Source organism: Eurosta solidaginis, chromosome 2 (assembly GCF_040869045.1).
Source record: "Eurosta solidaginis isolate ZX-2024a chromosome 2, ASM4086904v1, whole genome shotgun sequence".
Lineage (NCBI taxonomy): Eukaryota > Metazoa > Arthropoda > Insecta > Diptera > Tephritidae > Eurosta > Eurosta solidaginis.
The window spans coordinates 183,100,582-183,121,155 of record NC_090320.1 but is presented as its reverse complement, the minus strand read 5'-3'; the positions used below and the strand labels follow the sequence as shown (position 1 = coordinate 183,121,155).

Here is a 20,574-nt window from a genome sequence, read left to right as displayed (position 1 = left end):
CAACTGGTAATTTTATTGCCAGGAAAATACGGCGAAAGGTGAAAGGATCGGAGCAAAGCATAAACACCAGCTCTTGTTTACTGCTGTAGTCCATGTCCTTATATCACATCGTCTTGCGTTGCATGTCGATCTTGACGCCTTCGTCAATTAAGAAGTCCACTCCAATTATGATTTCATCTACAATCTCTGTCGCTGTAAAATTTGTAGTACCGTGACGTTCCCAATTGCGACTTCACATGCTACTTCCCCAAGAACCTGGGTGTCCTCTCCAGTAGCTGTACGTAATCTTGCTCCATGCAATGGCCTTATCCTCTTGTTGACTAGGTTAGGTTAGGTTTTTGTAGTAGCTGCCCTGATAAGGAAGGCTCACTTGGACAACGCGAAGGTCCGTTGCGATACCACATACAATAAAATGACGGTGACTTAGATCTAGCTACTTCGAGAATCGTTGGGTAGCAACGATAAAGTTCCGAATGATACCGATCTCAACCTTGGATATATCTTCGGGAAATCCAAGTGAGTCGCGACCGAAATACTTTCGCCTAGTTCTGGAAAAAGCGGCGGAATCAAGAATAAAGTTATTAGGTGATTCCACCTCATCATCCTCCACACAGCTACAGCAGGACGGAGTTTCTAGTATATTGAGACGTACCGCATGGATACCCATGTGACAGTGCCCTGTCAAACCCCCAATGACCATTGATAGGTGAGCCTTAGTGAAACAAATTATTTCGGCAGACCTCCTGCCATCCACTATCGGGCAGAAATATTTTGCTACCCTGCAAGAGGTGATGTCCGCCCAACGTTTGCTGAGCTGACTCGAGGCCCAGCTATGGAGGAGCAAACGACAGTTGGCCAGCGGAATCCCGAAATCCCTACAGCCCTCTTCATTCGGTTCAGTTGTACCGCTGCGGGCTAAGAGATCCGCATGACAGTTACCCGGGATATCACTATGGCTCGGGACCCAGATAACCTTAATTGTAAAATAGTTCGATGCAATCACAAGCGGGGTCAGGCACTCCCAGACCACCCTCGATCGCACTGTTGTTGAACTCAAGGCATTGATATCCGCTTGGCTATCAGAGTAGATGTTAAATTCCCTAACCGTAGTAGCACTGGATAGTATTTCATCCACCGCATCCTTAACCGCAGTAACTTCCGGTTGGAATACACTGCAGTGATCAGCCAACTTAAACTTGCGGCTTACATTTAGCTCTTGACAAAAGACCCCCCACCAACCTTTCCGTCCAACTTCGACCCATCCGTGAACAATTTAACCGATCCCCCGCCCCAGATAATTCTTTTTCCCCACTCCTCTCGGGGCAAAGGCCGGGGTGAAGGTTGTATAGGGAGTAGTTATCGGCATACAATAGTCCGTCCTGTCCGGGATAAATTCGAAACTGGTAATAAGGCTAGAGTGTCCGTAGTGAGAAAGCCCCTAGCCCATATCACGAAGCCTGACCAACGGCCGGGCCGCGGCTGCCTTTCCTGCGATAACGTGAAGCAGTTTCCTGAGTTAGCGCATTTGATAGCGTCTCAGCAAATCAGTTCACGCACTTATCTGAACTCAATTTATCTTGGTATTAAAAATGGGCGAAATCCGACTATGATCACACCCACTTTTTCGATATCGGAAATTTCGAAAAATGAAAAAAGTGCTATAATTCTATACCAAATGCGAAAAAAGGGATGAAACATGGTAATTGGATTGGTTTATTGACGCAAAATATAACTTTAGAAAAAAACTGCAAAATGGGTGTGACACCTACCATATTAAGTAGAAGAAAATGAAAAAGTTCTGCAGGGCGATATCAAAAGCCCTTGGAATCGTGGTATTACATATATAAATAAATTAGCGGTACCCGACAGATGATGTTCTGGGTCACCCTGGTCCACATTTTGTTCAATATCTCGAAAACGCCTTCATATATACAACTACCACCACTCCCTTTTAAAATACTCATTAACACCTCTCATTTGATACCCATATCGTACAAACAAATTCTAGAGTCACCCCTGGTCCACCTTTATGGCGATATCTCCAAAAGGCGTCCACCTATAGAACTAAGGCCCAAGCCCTTTTAAAATACTCATTAACACCTTTCATTTCATACCCATATCTTACAAACAAATTCTAGTATCACCCCTGGTCCACCTTTATTGCGATATCGCGAAAAGGCGTCCACCTATAGAACTAGGGCCCACGCCCATTTAAAATACTCATTAACCCCTTTCATTTGATACCCATATCGTACAAACAAATTCTAGAGTCGCCCCTGGTCCACCTTTATGGCGATATCTCGAAAAGGCGTCCACCTATAGAACTCAGGCCCACTCCCTTTTAAAATACTCATTAACACCTTTCATTTTATACCCATATCGTACAAACAAATTCTAGAGTCACCCCTGGTCCACCTTTATGGCGATATCTCGAAAGGCGTCCACCTATAGAACTAAGGCCCACTCCCTTTTAAAATACTCATTAACACTTTTCATTTGATACCCATATCGTACAAACAAATTCTAGAGTCACCCCTGGTCCACCTTTATGGCGATATCCCTAAATGGCGTCCACCCATAGAACTATGGCCTACTCCCTCTTAAAATACTCTTTAATACCTTCCATTTGATACACATGTCATACAAACACATTCCAGGGTTACCCTAGGTTCATTTTCCTACATGGTGATTTTCCCTTATTTTGTCTCCATAGCTCTCAGCTGTTGTTGTTGTAGCAGTGCTTCGCCCCACCTAACAGCCGCGACCGATCACAAATTGTCATCAATATCCTCTAACCGGAGTCCAAAGAAACTTGCAGTTTCAACAAGGGTGGCCTATAGTGAGAGACGTGTTCACATTACTATTGAAGAGATGGTTGGTGTCATGTGGGGACATATTGCAAGGAGGACATACATTTTGTATGTCGGGGTTGATTCTGAATAGGTAAGATTTTAACCTGTTACATTACCCTGATCGAAGTTGAGCTAGAGTGACGCGGTTTTCCCCTAGGGACCTGGATTCGCCGGGCGATTCCTGGCATAGAGGTCCGACTACTGTTTGTGGATATCACTGAGGACCTGTTTGTGCTTTTTTGCTTTATACGGCTGTTCTCAGGTGCTGTATTTCCTCATAATGCTTACGGATATGACCTCTTGCCCATGTGAGGTGGGGCCTCATCAATCAGATGTCTGTTAGGATGCCCAGTTTTCTGGGTATTCAAGAGAAACTGTTTAGCATTTCATTTCCCTCCCTAACGGGGAGTACTCTCGCCCGTAGCGGGTCTGAGGGCAGTGTTTTGGCAGGCCTGTATTTTCTTCCAATGAGTAGCATTTAGGCTTGGCGACCATATCGGGGACGCGTAGCATGCAATTTGCGTTTCTTTGTCTTTACACCAAGTGCCTCCGGCAAGAGCTTTTATTACGGCTCTGGATTTTAGGTACAATTGCGGTTACATGCTGTAAGACAGTGGATGTCCAATATGGGCGACATTTGCCGTGCCCATGTTGTAAATAAGGTCGCGATGATTTGGTCGGTGACAATGTCAAGTTTCGCTAGGCGAAAAAACTGGAGAGATCAGGGAGATAGCTATTTTATTGCAAAGGTCGTCGATGTGTGGGCCTGTGGCCATTATTTTGCAGTCATCGGCGTAGAAAACAATAGTGACTCCTTCTGGTTGTGAAGGTAGCTTCGATATGTAGAAGTTAAACAAAAGCGGGGATAGGACACCACCCTGTGATACCCCTTGTATAATTTTTTTGGGCTTAGATGGCATGTTCCTGAATTGCACTGATGGCTACCGACCAGACAGATATTTGCGGTCTACACTCAAAAAAGGTTTTCCTAAAAATTAGGAAGCCCCATATAAATTTAAGGACAAGAAGGGAACAAAATTGCACTAAAGCATTATCGTACTCGAATAAAGGATATCATTTACTTAAGCTGAATAAGCATAGGCCAAGTAAATATTTCTTTAACTTTAGTAACAATTGTACTTTAAACAAAGAAATATTTTTCCTCAATTCAAGTATAAGTGATACTTAAAATTTTTGCAATTTTAAAGATATGTTGGCCTCAACACAAGTAGATAAAACTACTTAATTTTAGTACTAATATGAGTCTATATCATACTTACTTTTATGATATTTTTTCCTTTATAGAAGTAAATGGTTTACTCAGTAAAATAATTTTTCATATATATATGTACATTGATTTAAATTGTTATTAATAAAGCTTTTTACAAAATGTTTAGAAATAATATTTAAGTTTCACATACATATTCTTATTTAATATATGTGCCTTTATTGGTGGGTACGACATTTTTTTTAAATGAACGACTTTAAAATTGTTTATTTCTGCTCCTAGCATATACGATATAAAATGTTTTTCATATTTTACTACAGAAACTTGCTGTAAAAGCGTATACACCTCATTCTCCAACTTAAAAACTTCTTTAATTTTGAAAATAATAATACTAGGTTGGAAAAAACATACAAACATATTTGATAGATAAACCGTGCCATACATCTTACAAAAATCAAAACAATCGCATTTTTCAATATAATATTTCGGGGATAAAAATTGGTAGCATATTTTTTCATTGTAAATTTAAGAGAATTTTCGTATAATGGTTGCAAATAAAATTCCTGAGAATTTTTTTTTTTTCTCTTTTGTTTCATGAGTTTTACATGAAGAAAATCAGGTATCAACTTTCGATAATTGTGTATTTAAAGAATAATTTTGTTTTAATATTTCGTTATGCTCAAATTTGTGATTAGTGTTGCGCATATGTCGGCGAAACGACTTAAAGTCCGTAAAAAATTGATGGCAACTAATGAATCCACATTCAAAAATATCAGTTGGTTTTTTCTGATGGTAATATTTCAAATGAACAAACAAATGTTCGCAAGTTAAAAATTCTTTTTTACATACAAAGCAAATCATTGTAAATCATTAATTATTGTAGATATAAAACTGTCTTTAGTATTAGAAATTTTAAAAAATAATTGGTCTACAAAATTCCATATTTGTTCACAATTTTGTGGATATTTCAAATCCAACACATGAAATATTTTGAAACATATATCAATGCTTTTAACAATGTTACTTAATTTATAATATATACCTGCGAAATAAACGTAAAACTCTTTTAAATCGATGATGTCATCACCGATCGCACACAAAAACGGCTGCAGTTTTATATTCTGTCCATAAACTTCATCCGTGATTGAATTGATTTTTTGCTGTAACTCCAGTCGGCTTGTTGCGTAACACAAAAATGAGTCCCTCGAGTTAGATATTGTCGTTTTCTTTTTACAGTTTCTGTTTTTCGGCTTTAGAAGAGCTGGTAGACTAAGGCAAATGATAATATCACGGATATCTAAAAAAAAGAATATAAACATTTATAACCACACATATTCAATAAGTTTTAAATTAATCTTTAACCTTTTTCTAAATTTTCTGAGTCTATTTTATGAAGAAAAGCCAAGGTGAAAGGATCTTTGATTGTACGTTTTAATATGGGAGTCACTTTCTCAACAAATGAGTCCCAATTTTCTAATAAAAGATTTTGCTTCTGCTCATAAATATTCGCAAAATCGCTATCAATCTGTAAAAAATTATTATAAAAATAAATTTTAGTATAACTTAATATAAATAAAATAAATTGAGAACATTTACCAAGCAGTATCCAAAGCTTTGTTTCAAGATCGGCCACTCAGCCAGAATATCAGATATAGATGCAGCAGATTTGAAAAATTGGGTTCTGCTGATAAAACAATGTTGCCATTTTTGTACAACCTCGTCGTTGGGTGCAATATTGTATAGAAGCCAGAGTTTATTTTCCTCACATTCAACAGTAGTTTGCATGACTGTTTGTGAATTTATTTGGGGTTGTTCATTCTCCTTGAAACTGTCTTTCCGCAACCGATATAATGCGTTGTGATATTTCGCATATAGGGAGCCTCCTAGCTTTCTCCCCTTTCTATGTAAAAAATAAGTATCCTGAAACAAACGGTTTTTTTTATTAAGATTTTTGTTTTGATTAATTAATTGGCTATTATATTTTATAATCTTTTTTTTTTTTGTATTATTTACGGTATTCACAAGGTATCCTATTCGTCATATGTGCTATGTTATCAAATTTTATATTGGAAACCATAGCAACAGACAGAAACTAAATACTTTACAACGAATACGACAGCCCAATTATTGTTTTGTACTTAAAACTCTACCTTTGTTTCTGTAGGAAAAATCACAACAAGTCTTTTAGAAATATTTTTGAATAATTTCGTCCGAGCTGCTATCTTATTATCGAGAATGTATGCGCAAATGGAAGAAGTTATAATTTTTCTCTGTGGTTCTGAAAGTTTTTTGTATATTTCGTACGACTTCAACAGTACTGCTCCACCAGACCTGGATTTTAAGACGTCTAAAATTGGAATCTATTAAATTTAATGATATTAAATTAATGATAGTTTCCTGGCTATTTTTCCAACAATTACCTCATTTACGTCATCAACGGCATCACAAAAGCTATTGCTGATAGATTGTGTTGATCCACTGTGGCACTCGCTGTCGTAGCCTTGTGATATTTGCCAAAGACGCAAATTATGTTCAAAAACTATCCTGTTTCCAAGCAGAGATTTTGGCACTATCTCACTTAAATGGCTGCTTTTCATATAGTTCAAAGCCTCTAGCGTTATGTTGTGTTCTAGAAAAAATAGTAATAACAAATAATAACATTTGTAAATATTAACAAAAAGTTTTGGATGTCCGATTTAAGATGAACAAAATGTGGATAAAGACTTATACACTCTTATCAATTTATGTGCATTCACGCAAAAAGTTATCGGCACATATAACTTATCACCATGTATGCAGCTTCTTTGATACAAGTTTATTAGTATACAGCAAAAATAATTCAAAAGGATTTAAAATATTCCCTTACATTTATCACATTTATTACATTTATACCAAGTTTGTTTTGTTTTTATTATCAGGCCAAAACGCGTCTTTACGCCGGTCAATAAAGAAACTGTCCGTATTGTTACACGAATTTGTTCCACCACCACACGGAAAAGCCCAATTAGAAAAGAAATAACAGAAATAGACAATGTAGATTCGAGAAAATAGCTAGAATAGTGGTTTTTCGTATATCCAAAAATTCAGACAAAGCCAATTTAAAGCGCGATGCATTGGGCTCATTTTTAATAAAATTAGGTAATGAGTTCCATACTTTGATAGTACTGACAAAGAACGTCCTTGATGATGAGAGATATTTATGACGTGGAACGATAGGGTTACAGGTTCTGTCAGATCTAGCAAAACATAAATTTCGGAATAGGTATTCTGGTTGTTTTTATAAATTAATTTATTCAGGAAAATTAGATTGCGATAGTTTATGAAGGTAGTAAGACTGCAATCAAGTATTTTAAACGAAAACTTTGATATGTGGTCAAATTTACGCTTCAAGTAGATATATCTTGCACAATTGTTCAATGCAAGTTGTAGCTTATTTCTAGACTTGCAGTCTATATCACCAAACACTAACCCTCCAAACGAAATGAAAGGAACTATTAGTGATCTGACTAACATTAATTTGGCATTTGGAGGAATGAAAGCAGCTATGTACGACAATTTCTTTAACACAAAATAAATTTTTAATAAAACGTAGTTAATATGATCAACACAGTTAAAATTGAAATTTAATTTGAACCCTAAACTACTAGCGACCGACTCATACTTAATGGTAATATCCTGTTTTATAACCGATGGCAAATTCTCTACTAGTTGCGGAGAGTGCGAAATGCAAATAGCTTTTGTTTTAGACGCATTTAGATTTAAATTATTATCACTCGACCACGAAGAGATGCTTCCGAGATCCTCGTTCATCCTACAAACCAAATCTTCAGATAAGCCAATAGGGGGAGATAAATATATTTGTGCATCATCAGCATATAGATGTATTGAAACACTTTTACAGCAATGATTAATATCTTTAATGAACATACTGAATAAAATTGGTCCAAGTATAGATCCCTGAGGCACCCCGAGTACAGGCACTTCGTCTCAGAGCAACCACTTTTAACTAATACCTTCTGCCAACGATTTGTAAGATAGTTTTGAAGCAATCTTGAAGCACTAGAAGAGAATCTAAAGTAGTGTCGTAATTTCATTAAGAGAACGTAATGATCTACTGTGTCAAAGGCTTTCGAAAAATCTAAAAGTGCCATCACAGTCAAATCACCCCTATCGTAGGCAGGGCGGATGTCTTCAGTTACCTTGGGTTGCGTACAATAAATTTATACTTTGGGCCCTTTTCCATGTGATACAATTTCTCTTTATTTAAACTTACTTTACACTATTCTCTAAATATATTGTAATTAATATTTATTTCATTTATTCTCTTGTATTTGTACTGGGCAAAGGCGTGGCCTGCTTGGTAACGTTCCACCCGAGACCCGTTGGTGTGCCTGCTCGTATATTTGCCATTTTTTTATTCCTTCTTATTAATTTGCTGGAAAAATATAGAACTTTCATATCGGAAAATAGACTAAGCCTGTTCCTGGAATATGTATGTGAACATAACTTATTTTATATGAATTCATCGGGGATTGCCCGTATTGCTTTAAATGTATGAACATTTATTTCAAGCAATTTTTAATTTTATAATTTTATTTAATAATTTGGGAAAAATTTAAACAACGCGACATCAGGACGGACAAGGCGGCAAGTGTAAATCTCTTCAAAGCATTTTCTCCCGGGAGTGGGAGTCGAACCCGCACTCCTACGATAGTTGAAATGGTGCAAACGCATTCAGCTACGTCATGCCTTAGTTGTTATTGAATGTTGAATGTTCCCCAGCAAATATCAATAAAACAGTTAGGGTTATTCACATACAAGCAAAAGGCCGACGTACTCGAAAACATGGAAATCTACAAACAGAAAACATTCGACGGTAGAATAATAAACGAACAGATAAACACTTTCTGACACAATATTCGAGCCTTTAAAACTTGTTTATAAGAAACAAAATAATCACACAGGTACAACAGACAAACACACAACAACAAATAAACACAAGACAATTAACACACCAAAACAACAAATCCACAAAGAAGGTCAAGCGACTAAAATTACAGCATATTACCTACCCCAGTCAGCCACACAAAACGATTAGTAAACCACCCTCGGTTCTGAATGAACACACAGCACATACACATAACTAAATATACACAAGCATCAATTTTGACAATACCTGCTCATGTACCTACGAACTATAAATACAGGACCAACGACAACAACAGATCAGAACGAAAATCGACAATGATGATGGCACAACAACCGGTTTGTCTCAAAACCAAATTTGACAAGGGATGACGGAAAATCGTTCCAATATACATCATGTGAACATAAGTAAACTGGAGTAAATTTCCACTTTAAGGCTAACGACAGAGTGCTCGCTATAAGCTATCGTATGCTAGGCGAGAAGCAATTTTTGTTTTTATACAGCTGAAAGAAAATCGAAATTTGGACACGCGTCCCGTAAAAAAAAATTAAAAAAAAAAAAATTTTTTTTAATGAACGTATTTACAATTTTTTTATTTTAACAAACCTCGATACAATTCTACAAAATGTATTATTTGTTCTTTCTTTTTAATATTAATAGTTTCGCTAAGTCTCACCTGACTGACTTGTGTCCTGTACAAATGGATGCTTTTTTGCGATTTTTCACACACATATACAAATATTTCAAGTGCAGGTTTCAATTTTTATTTAGACGTGTACCATACAATAGTAATGCCTAAATACTTTGTCTGAAAAACATTATTGTTTTTTTAGTTAAGGTCTGAAAATTCCAAAAATATCTACGATTTGTCCCGCACCAACCGTAGAATGCTCCAGAAGCAATTATTGTAAAGGGCGGGTGGGAAATTATCACCTTCGATCGATGCTTCAAAGCTGTCTCCGTTTAAGATGACGTAGACAACTTCCGTCCCAAATCTGAGCACTCTCTGAATATTGCTTACCTTCCATCTCTCGCCAAATTTTTGGTAATATTTTAAATATTTTTTGTACTCTGTGCCGTATTTTTCGATCGGGTGACAGTCATGTAGCTTTATGGCTCTTAAATTTGAGCTTGATACAAAAATATTTCGGGAAACAGCGAAGGAAAGATGGGTATAAATAATATCACAACGTCTTCGTTGGAGTCGATGGAAAGATTTTCAAAGATTCTAGCGGCCTTAGCAGGCCTAGTCACGCATTTTTTTTTAAGATAGTTGAATACAATTTTTAGGTCAACCATCATATAAAATTTTAGCATTTTAGATTTATAAATGAAGGAAGTATTAATTATCACAGGATTATGTTTAATTTTACAGGAGTTTTAGTCGCGTTCAGAAGAAGTGGTGTGTTGAATTTCATTACAAAACATATCTTTAATGAAAGTTATTGCAAAAAAAAATGTGTCATGACGACCACTGATGACCCCTGAGACAAGGGCTGACGGATAGACCGATGAATGAATGAGCAATGCTAAACATAAACTATTTTTCAGTTGACTTAAGTAGAATATAAAAAAACGATAGGCGCTACCACCGGTTAAGTCGGTAGAACTGATCCGGATCGTTGCAAAAAATTTGATAGTGATCTGCAGCTGGATAGCTCATGGGAAGGCTCTTATTGCTTTTTAAAGAATCCGTTTTCTTCTTTTTTTCTTCCAGGTTTAAAGGGAGCACACACCACAGAGAGTAATAGATATCACTTCCAGCTTGAATAAAAATATGTTTAATTGTATCTACCAGATAAATAAATAAATGGAACAAACAAACATTGATAGCAATATCGCCGACTCTGATATATAAAAATAGTACAGCAGATATTGTACATACATTTAACCTAAGAAGTTAAGTAACATCGAGATAAAATGACCAGCAACACGAATTTATTTCCCATGGAACTACAACCACAAGTTCATTCTGATGAAATATCACAGAACGGCTACAACAACAGTAGCAGCTACAACAACAGTAGCACCTACAACAATAGTGACACCTACAGCAGCAGTAGTAGCTATAGTAGCAAAAGCAGCTACAACAACGTTGCCAGCTACAACGACAGTAGTAGCTACAACAACAGCAGCAGCTACAACGACAGTAGCAGTTACAACAACAGTGGCAGCTACAGCAACAAGAGAAGTTACAGCAATACCATCGCAGTCCAACACGACAAGAACGTTAACAACAAAAATGCCTTTTCCCGAAATTTTGAGTGCCAATAACTCCAATGTATAATTAAAATAAAATAACACAGTTCTCCTGCAGTGCAGGACCTGCACTTATAAATATTTTATAAATTCATTTATGAAATATTTTACAAAATAATTAATAAACAAATGAAAATTGGAAATATCAAATTCTGGTTTGTGTATATTAGCACGTCCCTACATTCCTACACATTTAATACGTTATTTTAGTTTTACATGGTAGCCATTTACAAACAACAGTTTTTGTTTCGGATTATCGGCCAACTTGAGTTGCGTATCATATTTACACACGGCGACTCTTTCTAAGCAACAATTTGAAAATTTATTTCAATTCGTTCTATATTTTGAAACATAAGAAATATCAATTAAAATTGAAAATATGTGTGTTCCAAATCAACAAAAAAAGTTCTTCAATTAAAAAAAAATTTACAAAACCAAAAATACATCACATAGCAAGTCGCCGAGAGCAAGAAACACGCTACCCGACCGCTTTTCTCGTCAGCAACAAAATTATTTGTGTAAAAACAGCGACATACCATACCCAGCAAAACCAGGGCCTGTATTACATTCAGTGACTGAAAACCACTTTCACTCAAACGATAACTGTGCAACTGCCAAACTATTATTATTATAATCCCAGCACAAACTGGCATAAGCCTGTAACCCCGTTGAAACCCTACAAAAATGGAGTGACCAAAAATGCACACAAACAAACGAATTTTTGACAATAGCCGACATTCGGAACGAAATATTTTTCAAATGAAATAGCATGTTGACAATTTATGATTCCTCATAATGACCCAACCTCTCACGCGCCTATTACCATACAATATGTCAGCTGCGGACAATGAAAGCTTGAAAATACATTGACGAGTTTTAGAGAGTAAAATTTAAAATTAGATTAGCTGCATAAACATGTACAAATAATTATACAAAATAATAAATACAGACAGTGGTTGTTAACAACATTTTGCTGTAGGGAGTGGTGAATACGTCGTACTACAATTTTGTGAACTTTGCCTCACCGCACACTTTCAATTCAAGATTATTTCCGCCTTCTTTTATGGAAAATTAAATAATCCAAAGCAGGCCCAATAATTGGAAAATCATCGTAATGTGTATAGACTGGTGGACATTCGTCAGTAGTGCGATCGTAACATCCAATATATGATTGGGTTGTGATGGTTACAGTTATGAGTCTTCTCAGAGTGTTCATTAGTGTCATGCTCCCATCCGTATATACTATACAATTTTGAGAATAGTATAAACGAAAACAAATAAGTAAAAATGTAAAAATTTTGAAGCTCGCAGCTTTTGCAGCAGATAATTTTATAGTTGAATACATCGGACTCCGTTTGATTTCTAAGCTGACATTGTTTTTGTTAATAAACACCTAGAGAAGTCGAGGGAACACTTCTCCCCATTGCTAGCTAGCGAAGGAGAAGATAAATCCGATATGCCATGGCCGATGATGATGGAAACACTTTCCGTAACTTGAATATGACGAAATAAGAATGGCAATATCCCGGCTAAAAAATCACAAGACGGTATGTAATGACAGAATATCCACCGAGCTATTCAAACACGGAGGCGAAGAGTTATTAAAAAGCATACATCAACTCCTATGCAAAACATGGTCGGATGAGCGCATGCCTCCAGATTGGAACTTAAGTGTACTCTGCATCCACAAGAAAGATGATTCCACAAACCGCGCCAATTACCGCAAAGTCCACCTGTTTATTATTGCGTATGAGGTTATTTCATTTCGTCACTTCTTAAATCCAGCGAAGAATTACTCTTGCTAATAAATGCTACTTTGGACTAGGTAGGTAATTGAGGAGTAAAGTCCTCTCTCGGCAAACGAAAATCATGCCCTACAAGTCACTTATCGTACCCGCTCTGGTATATGGTGCAGAAACATGGACCATGACAACATCAGATGAAGCGGCTCTGGCAGTATTCAAGAGAAAAGTTCTTCGAAAGATTAATGGACCTCTACGCGTTGGCGATGGCGAGTACCGAAGAATATTTAATGATGAGCTTTACGAAGACATCAACATAGTCCATCGAATTAATACGAAGCGGCTACGATAGCTACGTCATGTTATGCGAATTAAAGATGAGGCTACGGCTAAGAAAGTGTTTTTTATCGGAACCCGCCCATGGAAGCAGAAGAAGAGGGCGGCCCCCACTCCGCTGGAAGGACCAGGCGGAAAACGATTTAAATTCCCTTGGTGTGACCAATTGACCTCAGTTAGCAGAGCGAAGAGGCGACTGGCACGCCTTGTGTGACGGCTATACCCGTTTAAAACGTGACGCTGATCTAGGAGCCGTGGCTCTAATCGGGTGGAAAGGTTTCTGGATTTAGCGGATTTGGCGTCTATGCAGAAACGGAAGGACGGGTGCGAGCTGTAGTCATGGTAAGCAAACAGCTGCATTCATATATACTGCCTAATTACACTACTGAGGACCTCGTATTGGTGGCCGTTGAGCAAAGGAATAAGCAGGCGCTTATCCTGACATCCTGCTACAAGGCCCATGCTGCGGAGGTTCCACCGATGGAGTGCAAGAGGCTAGTACAGGACGAAGGGCGCAAAGGGCTGTTGGTCATAGGCGCGGATGCAAATACGTGGGGAGGAGCAGACACGAACGAGAGAGGCGAATCTCTATTTTGTTACATCCTGCAAACCAATTTGCAGATAGCCAACAGGGGAAATGTCCCTACATACATTGGTCCAACATATAGCAATGTTTTGGATATTACACTGAGCTCCGAACGTGATATATCAAGGTATGATTGGATGGTTCTTATAGACCATCCTTCTCCGACCATGCGTATATCAGCTACAGTATCCCCCTAAAGAGGGTAGAGAAGAGAGGAACCTTTAGAAACCCTAGGTCAACAAACTGGACTAAATTCCAGAAACAGGTAGAAACTAAAATGGGACAACCCAAAGAGGTTGCCAATGTGGAAGAACTGGAGGAGTGTAATGAATTCCTAACAAGGACGCTTATGACTGCATATAACAAAGCTTGCCCTCTAAGAAGATTCAGAGAAAAAGCAGAGCCGCCATGGTGGAGCAATGAGCTGAGTCTTCTAAGAAGACAGGTAAAGGAAATGTTTAAGATTGCGGAAAGCGAAGCGTGTCGGGACGAGTACAGGGATCTACTGAGCATCTACAAGCGTCAAATGTCCAGGGCGAAGAGAATCTCATGGAAAAGTTTCTGTACGGACATAGAGTGCTCCAGCGAAACAGCATGGTTGAGAAAAGTCCTAGCAAGGGGAAATATAGTCCAGGGACTAATAAAGAAAGAGAACGGGTAATGGTCACGTAATAGTGAGGAATCCCTTGAGGTGCTTCTCGATACACATTTCCCATTGGGAGATGGTTTAGAAGAGCCAGCAGACAGCACTCACACTTCGATCACGGAGCGGGTAGTATCGGGCTTGTTGACCGATACCAAGATCGAATGGGTAGTGAAGACGTTTTCTAAGTTCAAATCGCTGGACCCAGATGGTATATTCCCGGCCATGCTACAAGTTTCAAGTAGGGCGGTCGTGGAATGGCTTAAAATAATATTGGATGGGTGCATAAGACTGAATCATGTACCGCACTCTTGAAGAACTGCTCGTGTAGCTTTCCTACCAAAGGCGGGGAAGATCGGTCACGTGTATCCCAAAGATTATAGAGCCATTAGCTTAACATCATTTCTGCTCAAAACCTTTGAGAAGCTGATAGATCTGTAATTAAAGTCCAACGTGGATGAAAAGCTGCTCTCCTCAACACAAAATGCGTACACCAAAGGCAAGTCGGTAGACACCGCATTTCCCTATGGTAATAAGCGTAGAGAAAGCTCTGGAATATAAGGAATATGCTCTAGGAGTCTTCTTAGACATTGCCGGGGCGTTCAATAATGTTTCTAAATGGGCGATTATGGATGGTCTTAATTACATTAAAGTACATCCAGCCTTAACCAGACGGATTGGCTGCATGTTAAATTGCAGGAAGATTACATCACAATGGGGACTGTACGAGGCCACGTATTAGTGGACAGGGGAACGCCGCAGGGAGAGGTGATATCACCTCTGCTGTGGACGCTGGTCAACAACCAACTGCTCAGGCGTTTTGATGAGGGACCCGTAAAACTTACAGCTTACGCGAATGGCGTTGCAATTGTCATAAGTGTAAAGTGCCTTCCAACGATTAGCTCTTTGATGGATCGGGCGTTTCGGATATTCATACCTGGGCATCAAATGTCGGGTTGAAAGTCAACGCGGATAAGACGGTTATGGTCTTGTTTACAAAGAGGTACAAGGTCCCAAATTGTATCAGGCCTAAGTTAGGAGGGGTAGCCCTACAGGAGAAGTATCTAGGAATCATCCTAGACAGTATGCTGTCATGGAAGCTCAACGTGGAGGAGAGGATGAAGAAGGCTTCAACGGCACTTTATGCATGTAAAGGAATGCTGGGGTGTACGTGGGGCTTATCACCCTCTCCTTCTCATTGGGTTTTTACAGCGATTGTAAGCCCTATCCTATACTATGGAGTTCTTGTTTGGTGGAAAGCCACACAAAAAGCAACCTACCTCAAAAAATTTGAGCAGTATGCAGACTATCAATGCTTAGCATTACGGGAGCCCTGAAAACAACCCCGACAGCTGCACTGTATGCCATTCTGCACATTCCACCTGTAGACCTGGTTGCAAAGAACATAGCGTTAACAATTACAACCAGGTTCGGTGCCTCGGGGCAGCTTGAGCGCCGACCATATGGCCATAGTAGTATAGCGTAATCAATCACAAGACGACCACACTACCTGATTCCCTATCTGCGCTTCGAGGGCGATCTTAAGGCCACAATAGAGGTGGACGGTTGGCGCAAAGGTGCTCAAATGGCGGACGAGGCGATACATGTGTCCACAGATGGCTCCAAAGTAGTGGAAGGAGTAGGGTCTGCGGTATACTGTGCTGATCCGGAAACTGCCGGATTACTGTAGCGTTTTCCAAGCGGAAATAGTAGCCGTAGCAGGAAAGGCGTGGGTTCAAGCGCGGCGCTGTAAAGTGTCGAAGGTTATGTGCAGTTCTTACAACCTTAGACTAACAAAGTTGCTTCTATCATTAAAAAGATAGGACTGTAAACTCATGACGTGTATTCTGACTGGACGCTGCCTTCTGGCGTCACATGCCTTTAAATTAGGCTTGGTCAGTGATATCAGATGTGCGGGCTGGAGGAGGAAACGATCGAGCACGTTCTGTGCTCTTGCCCTGCGCTTGCCAGGCTAAGACTCCAGCTATTAGGAGTGATACAGCTGTCAGCTCTAGAAGCAGCGAGTGGCTTAAATCCTAGGAAGCTTCTAGTATATGCCAAGAGGACTGAGTTATTTTATAAAATAAGTCCTGGTATTGATAGGGTTTTTCAGTTTGGTCGTTAAAACAAACTTCTGGTAACACTACGGACTTATTCAGTCTATGTGAGGTCCTCATGGACCGGCCAGTTCAACCTAACTTAACCCATTTAAACGGTTAAGCGCCAATTAAGTAAGTAAGAGGTTCTTTCTAGCATACTGTGCGAGAGACTGACGTCCATTTTCAACAAACTAATTGCGCCTTATCACTGCGGCTGCAGAACTGACAATTTACTATCGTACAGATCTTCACGATGTGCCAGATCCTGGAGAAGACTAACGAGAAAAGAGTCGGCACTCATTATCTTTTCGTCGACTTCAAAACAGCATTTGACAGCTCAAAAAGAGGTTGTTTGAATGCTGATGTGTCTGAATTTAGATACGCTGCAAAGGTAATAATACTATGTTCAAACAGAAAAATAAATTGAGGAAATTTAGATTTGAATTGAGTGCTGTTCATACAACTCGATTTAGCTTACACAATAGTAATTTGATAGCTGGTTGGCTCATCTCTACAGCAAGAACATACCTTTGTTCAGACTGTCAAAATGAACACGCACATTATTAGGCGAATGAAATGGAATGAAAACATAAAACTTTGAAATTTTTGTGTGTTGTAAGAAAATGTGTTCAATGTTTTGGTTTCATTTTGAGTTTGCCATCTTCTTTTGACAATCCCTACTCCAGTGAAATGAAAGACATAAAATCAGCTGATGAGATGAGCCAACCACATAGTTCAGCCATGCGTAACTGACGTTAAAATATACTCAATAAACACACTTTACAATGTTGCATTTGCAGTTTGAAACAATTTATTACGCAATTTTGTTTAAATTGGCAATTTATTATTACAATTTATTATATGACAAATTGCGTAATAAATTGCCCAAATAGTATAAATTGCCAATTTGGTATGTGTTTGAACCTAGTATAAGGCTCTGTCAAATGACGTTTAGCAATACCTCTCCGATTCATCCGAAACCAAACGAGGATATAATGTTGGAGAAGATAGTTCTAGCAACAGAACTAAAACGTGATAATACAATATATTATAAGAGCGTACCATTACTGGTATATGCTGATGATATGATAGTATTGGTCTGAATAAACGCGATGTGAGTTCTGCCTTTTCGGGATTGGATAAAGAAGCAAAAAGTGAGTATTGCGGTAAAAGAGGACAAGACGAAGTACTTTCATCCAAGAAAGAAGCAACGCATTCGCGCCTTTACCGCTACGTCACTGTTGACGGATATAAATTGGATGCTGTGAATGATTTTGTATATTTGGGAACCAGCATTAACAACAAAAACAATGTCAGGGTAGAAATCAAACGGAAAATAACTTTTGCCAATAAATGCTTCTTTGCACTAAGAAGGCAATTGAAAAGTAAAGTCCTCTCCAGACGAACAAAAATCACGTTCTACAAGTAGCTCATCATACCTGTCCTGATGAATGGTTCGGAATCATGGACGGTGTCGAAGGAAGATGAGATGGATCTTGGAGTTTTCCAGAGAAAAGTTCTCCGGAACTGCCGACGGCGAGTATCGAAGGAGGTATAATGATGAGCTTTACGCTGATATAACAATAGCGCAGCGAATAAAAACCCAAAGGTTTCGTTGGCTAGGTCATGTTTTGCGAATTGACGAAGACGCATCAGTAAAGAAAGTATTTAAGTCGAGACCGCAGTTTGGAAGCAGCGAAGGGTGATACCGCTAGTTTTGCGAGTGTCGTCAATTCTTCGCAATGGGTAACTATCCATCTTACACCGTACCTTGCAACCCAATAAGCACTTCTCCTACTGTTCCGCTTCTTGATTTTGGATTGGGTATACCTCTGATTTTTTCACAGAAAAAGTCCCACCTCTAGTTGTAAGCTCAAAATAAAAGCGAAACCTTCAGTCATAGTAAATTTTGCCAAGTAGCGCAACTAACAGCTGATCGGTGAAATTCGCACATTCACACGCACAGTTCTCAACTCAATTCCAAAAAAAACTTTAGATTATTTAGCTTAAATTTTAAAATGAGATAAACCTTACTAATTGATATATATAAGGCGTTTTTGTTGTTATTAAAATAATCTTTTTATTTATATTAAAGTTTTTATCATTTATTTTTGAACTTTATTTTAACAATTTTATGCGATTTTAAAGCATTTTCGTGCATATAAATACAACCATGTGCAGATACGTTTTGACATTACATTTCATACACGTTCGTATTTGTCATTCTCATTGTTTCTAAATTCTTAAACAATTACTGCAGATATTCTGTGTGATTTTTCGAAAAAATTTATTATTTTTGTGAAATTTTATACTTAAGTGGTATTGTGGTGGACAAAAAGCTTTTATGCAAAAATACTTAGCCTCACAACGCGACAATGTATTTCGTAATGTCGAAGTAGTTATATGTATATGTATTTGATGTGGAAGCTTGCATTTGAGAACACGGTTGCCACTTCAGTCCATTCCCTTCCTTCCCTATATGGACCATTGGTCCCTTTTTCTCAATTTTGGTTCTTTTACGGCACGGTTTTGACACTTTTATTTCTTTTTCACTGAAACAAAAATTCAAAACACTGCTAAAAAAATTGCCGCAAATAATTTTCAATTTACTCTAATGGAATTCTTACCACGAAAATTGCTCTATCAATAAAATGTAGCAGAACAATGATTTTCACTTGGGAGACAATTTAGGCGAGGCATTAAAAATGAAGTGTTGAATGTTCGGACAAACACATTGTCATTAATTTTTGATGAAACAACGCACTTATCAGAAAAAGACTTGTTTTAGTGTTTAGATATTTCGATCGGTATTTAATTATTATAGAGTTGAAACTTTTAAGACGCTTCATTTTTAGTCTGGGTTCAAAACTCACACTTACTGAATCTAGGCTCTGGTATGAAGTTTAAACTGTGAATGAAAATGAAAGTATCTATAAAAATAGCATTAACACAATTGCTTAGTTTCATTTCAGGTTTATTGAGTTTGCCACAACACAAATTTTTTAACCGTTCCTTACTAAAACCTAACTGCGCTATACATTTCATTTCATTGCAATCAAGCAAAACTAGGTTCGTTAGATTGGTGAAAGACATAGTCTTATCCTACAAATTTGAAAATGTGATACTTAAATGTACACTTTATTTTTGTTTGTGTAGTTTGAATTAAAGCCAAGTGTCACCTTTATTAAAACAAGTAAGGAAGGTTAAGTTCGAGTGTAACCGAACATTACATACTCAGTTGAGAGCTATGGTGACAACATAAGGGAAAATAACCATGTAGGAAAATGAACCGAGGGAAACCCTGGAATGTGTATCAAATGAAAGGCATTAAAGAGTATTTGATGAGGGAGTGGGCCATAGTTCTATAGGTGGACGCCATTTAGGGATATATCCATAAAGGTGGATCAGGGTTGACTCTAGAATGCGTTTGTACGATATGGGTATCAAATGAAAGGTGTTAATGCGTATTTTAAAAGGGAGTGTGCCTTAGTTCTATAGGTGGACGCCGTTTCGAGATATCGCCATAAAGGTATCAAAAGAAAGGTGTTAATGAGTATTTTAAAAGGGAGTAATCCTTAGTTCCATAGGTGGACGCCGTTTCGAGATATTGCCATAAAGGTGGAGCGGGGGTGACCCTAGAATTTGTTTGCACGATATGGGTATCAAATGAAAGGGGTTAATGAGCATTTTAAAAGGGAGTGGGGCTTAGTTCTATAGGTGGACTTTCGAGATATCGCCATAAAGGTGGACCAGGGGTGACTCTAGAATGAGTTTGTACGATATGGGTATCAAATTAAAGGTATTAATGACAGTTTTAAAAGGGAGTGGTGTGAAGGCGTTTTCCAGATATCGACCAAAATGTGGACCAGGGTGACCCAGAACATCATCTATTGGATACCGCT

General features: G+C 38.2%; 1 protein-coding gene across 1 annotated transcript in view; it reads right to left on the bottom strand.

Annotated features, from left to right (window-relative positions):
- Window positions 1-4,210: 4,210 nt before the first annotated feature.
- Window positions 4,211-20,574, bottom strand: part of LOC137240378 (uncharacterized) — a 31,679-nt gene continuing 15,315 nt past the window's right edge. Inside the window, exons 2-6 of the mRNA XM_067766534.1 lie at window positions 6,501-6,709; window positions 6,231-6,440; window positions 5,671-6,000; window positions 5,443-5,605; window positions 4,211-5,377 (exon numbers count right to left, since the gene is read on the bottom strand). Coding sequence (XP_067622635.1) covers window positions 4,938-5,377; window positions 5,443-5,605; window positions 5,671-6,000; window positions 6,231-6,440; window positions 6,501-6,677 — 1,320 coding nt within the window. The 5' untranslated portion in view covers window positions 6,678-6,709 and the 3' untranslated portion in view covers window positions 4,211-4,937. The remainder of the gene's footprint in view (window positions 5,378-5,442; window positions 5,606-5,670; window positions 6,001-6,230; window positions 6,441-6,500; window positions 6,710-20,574) is intronic.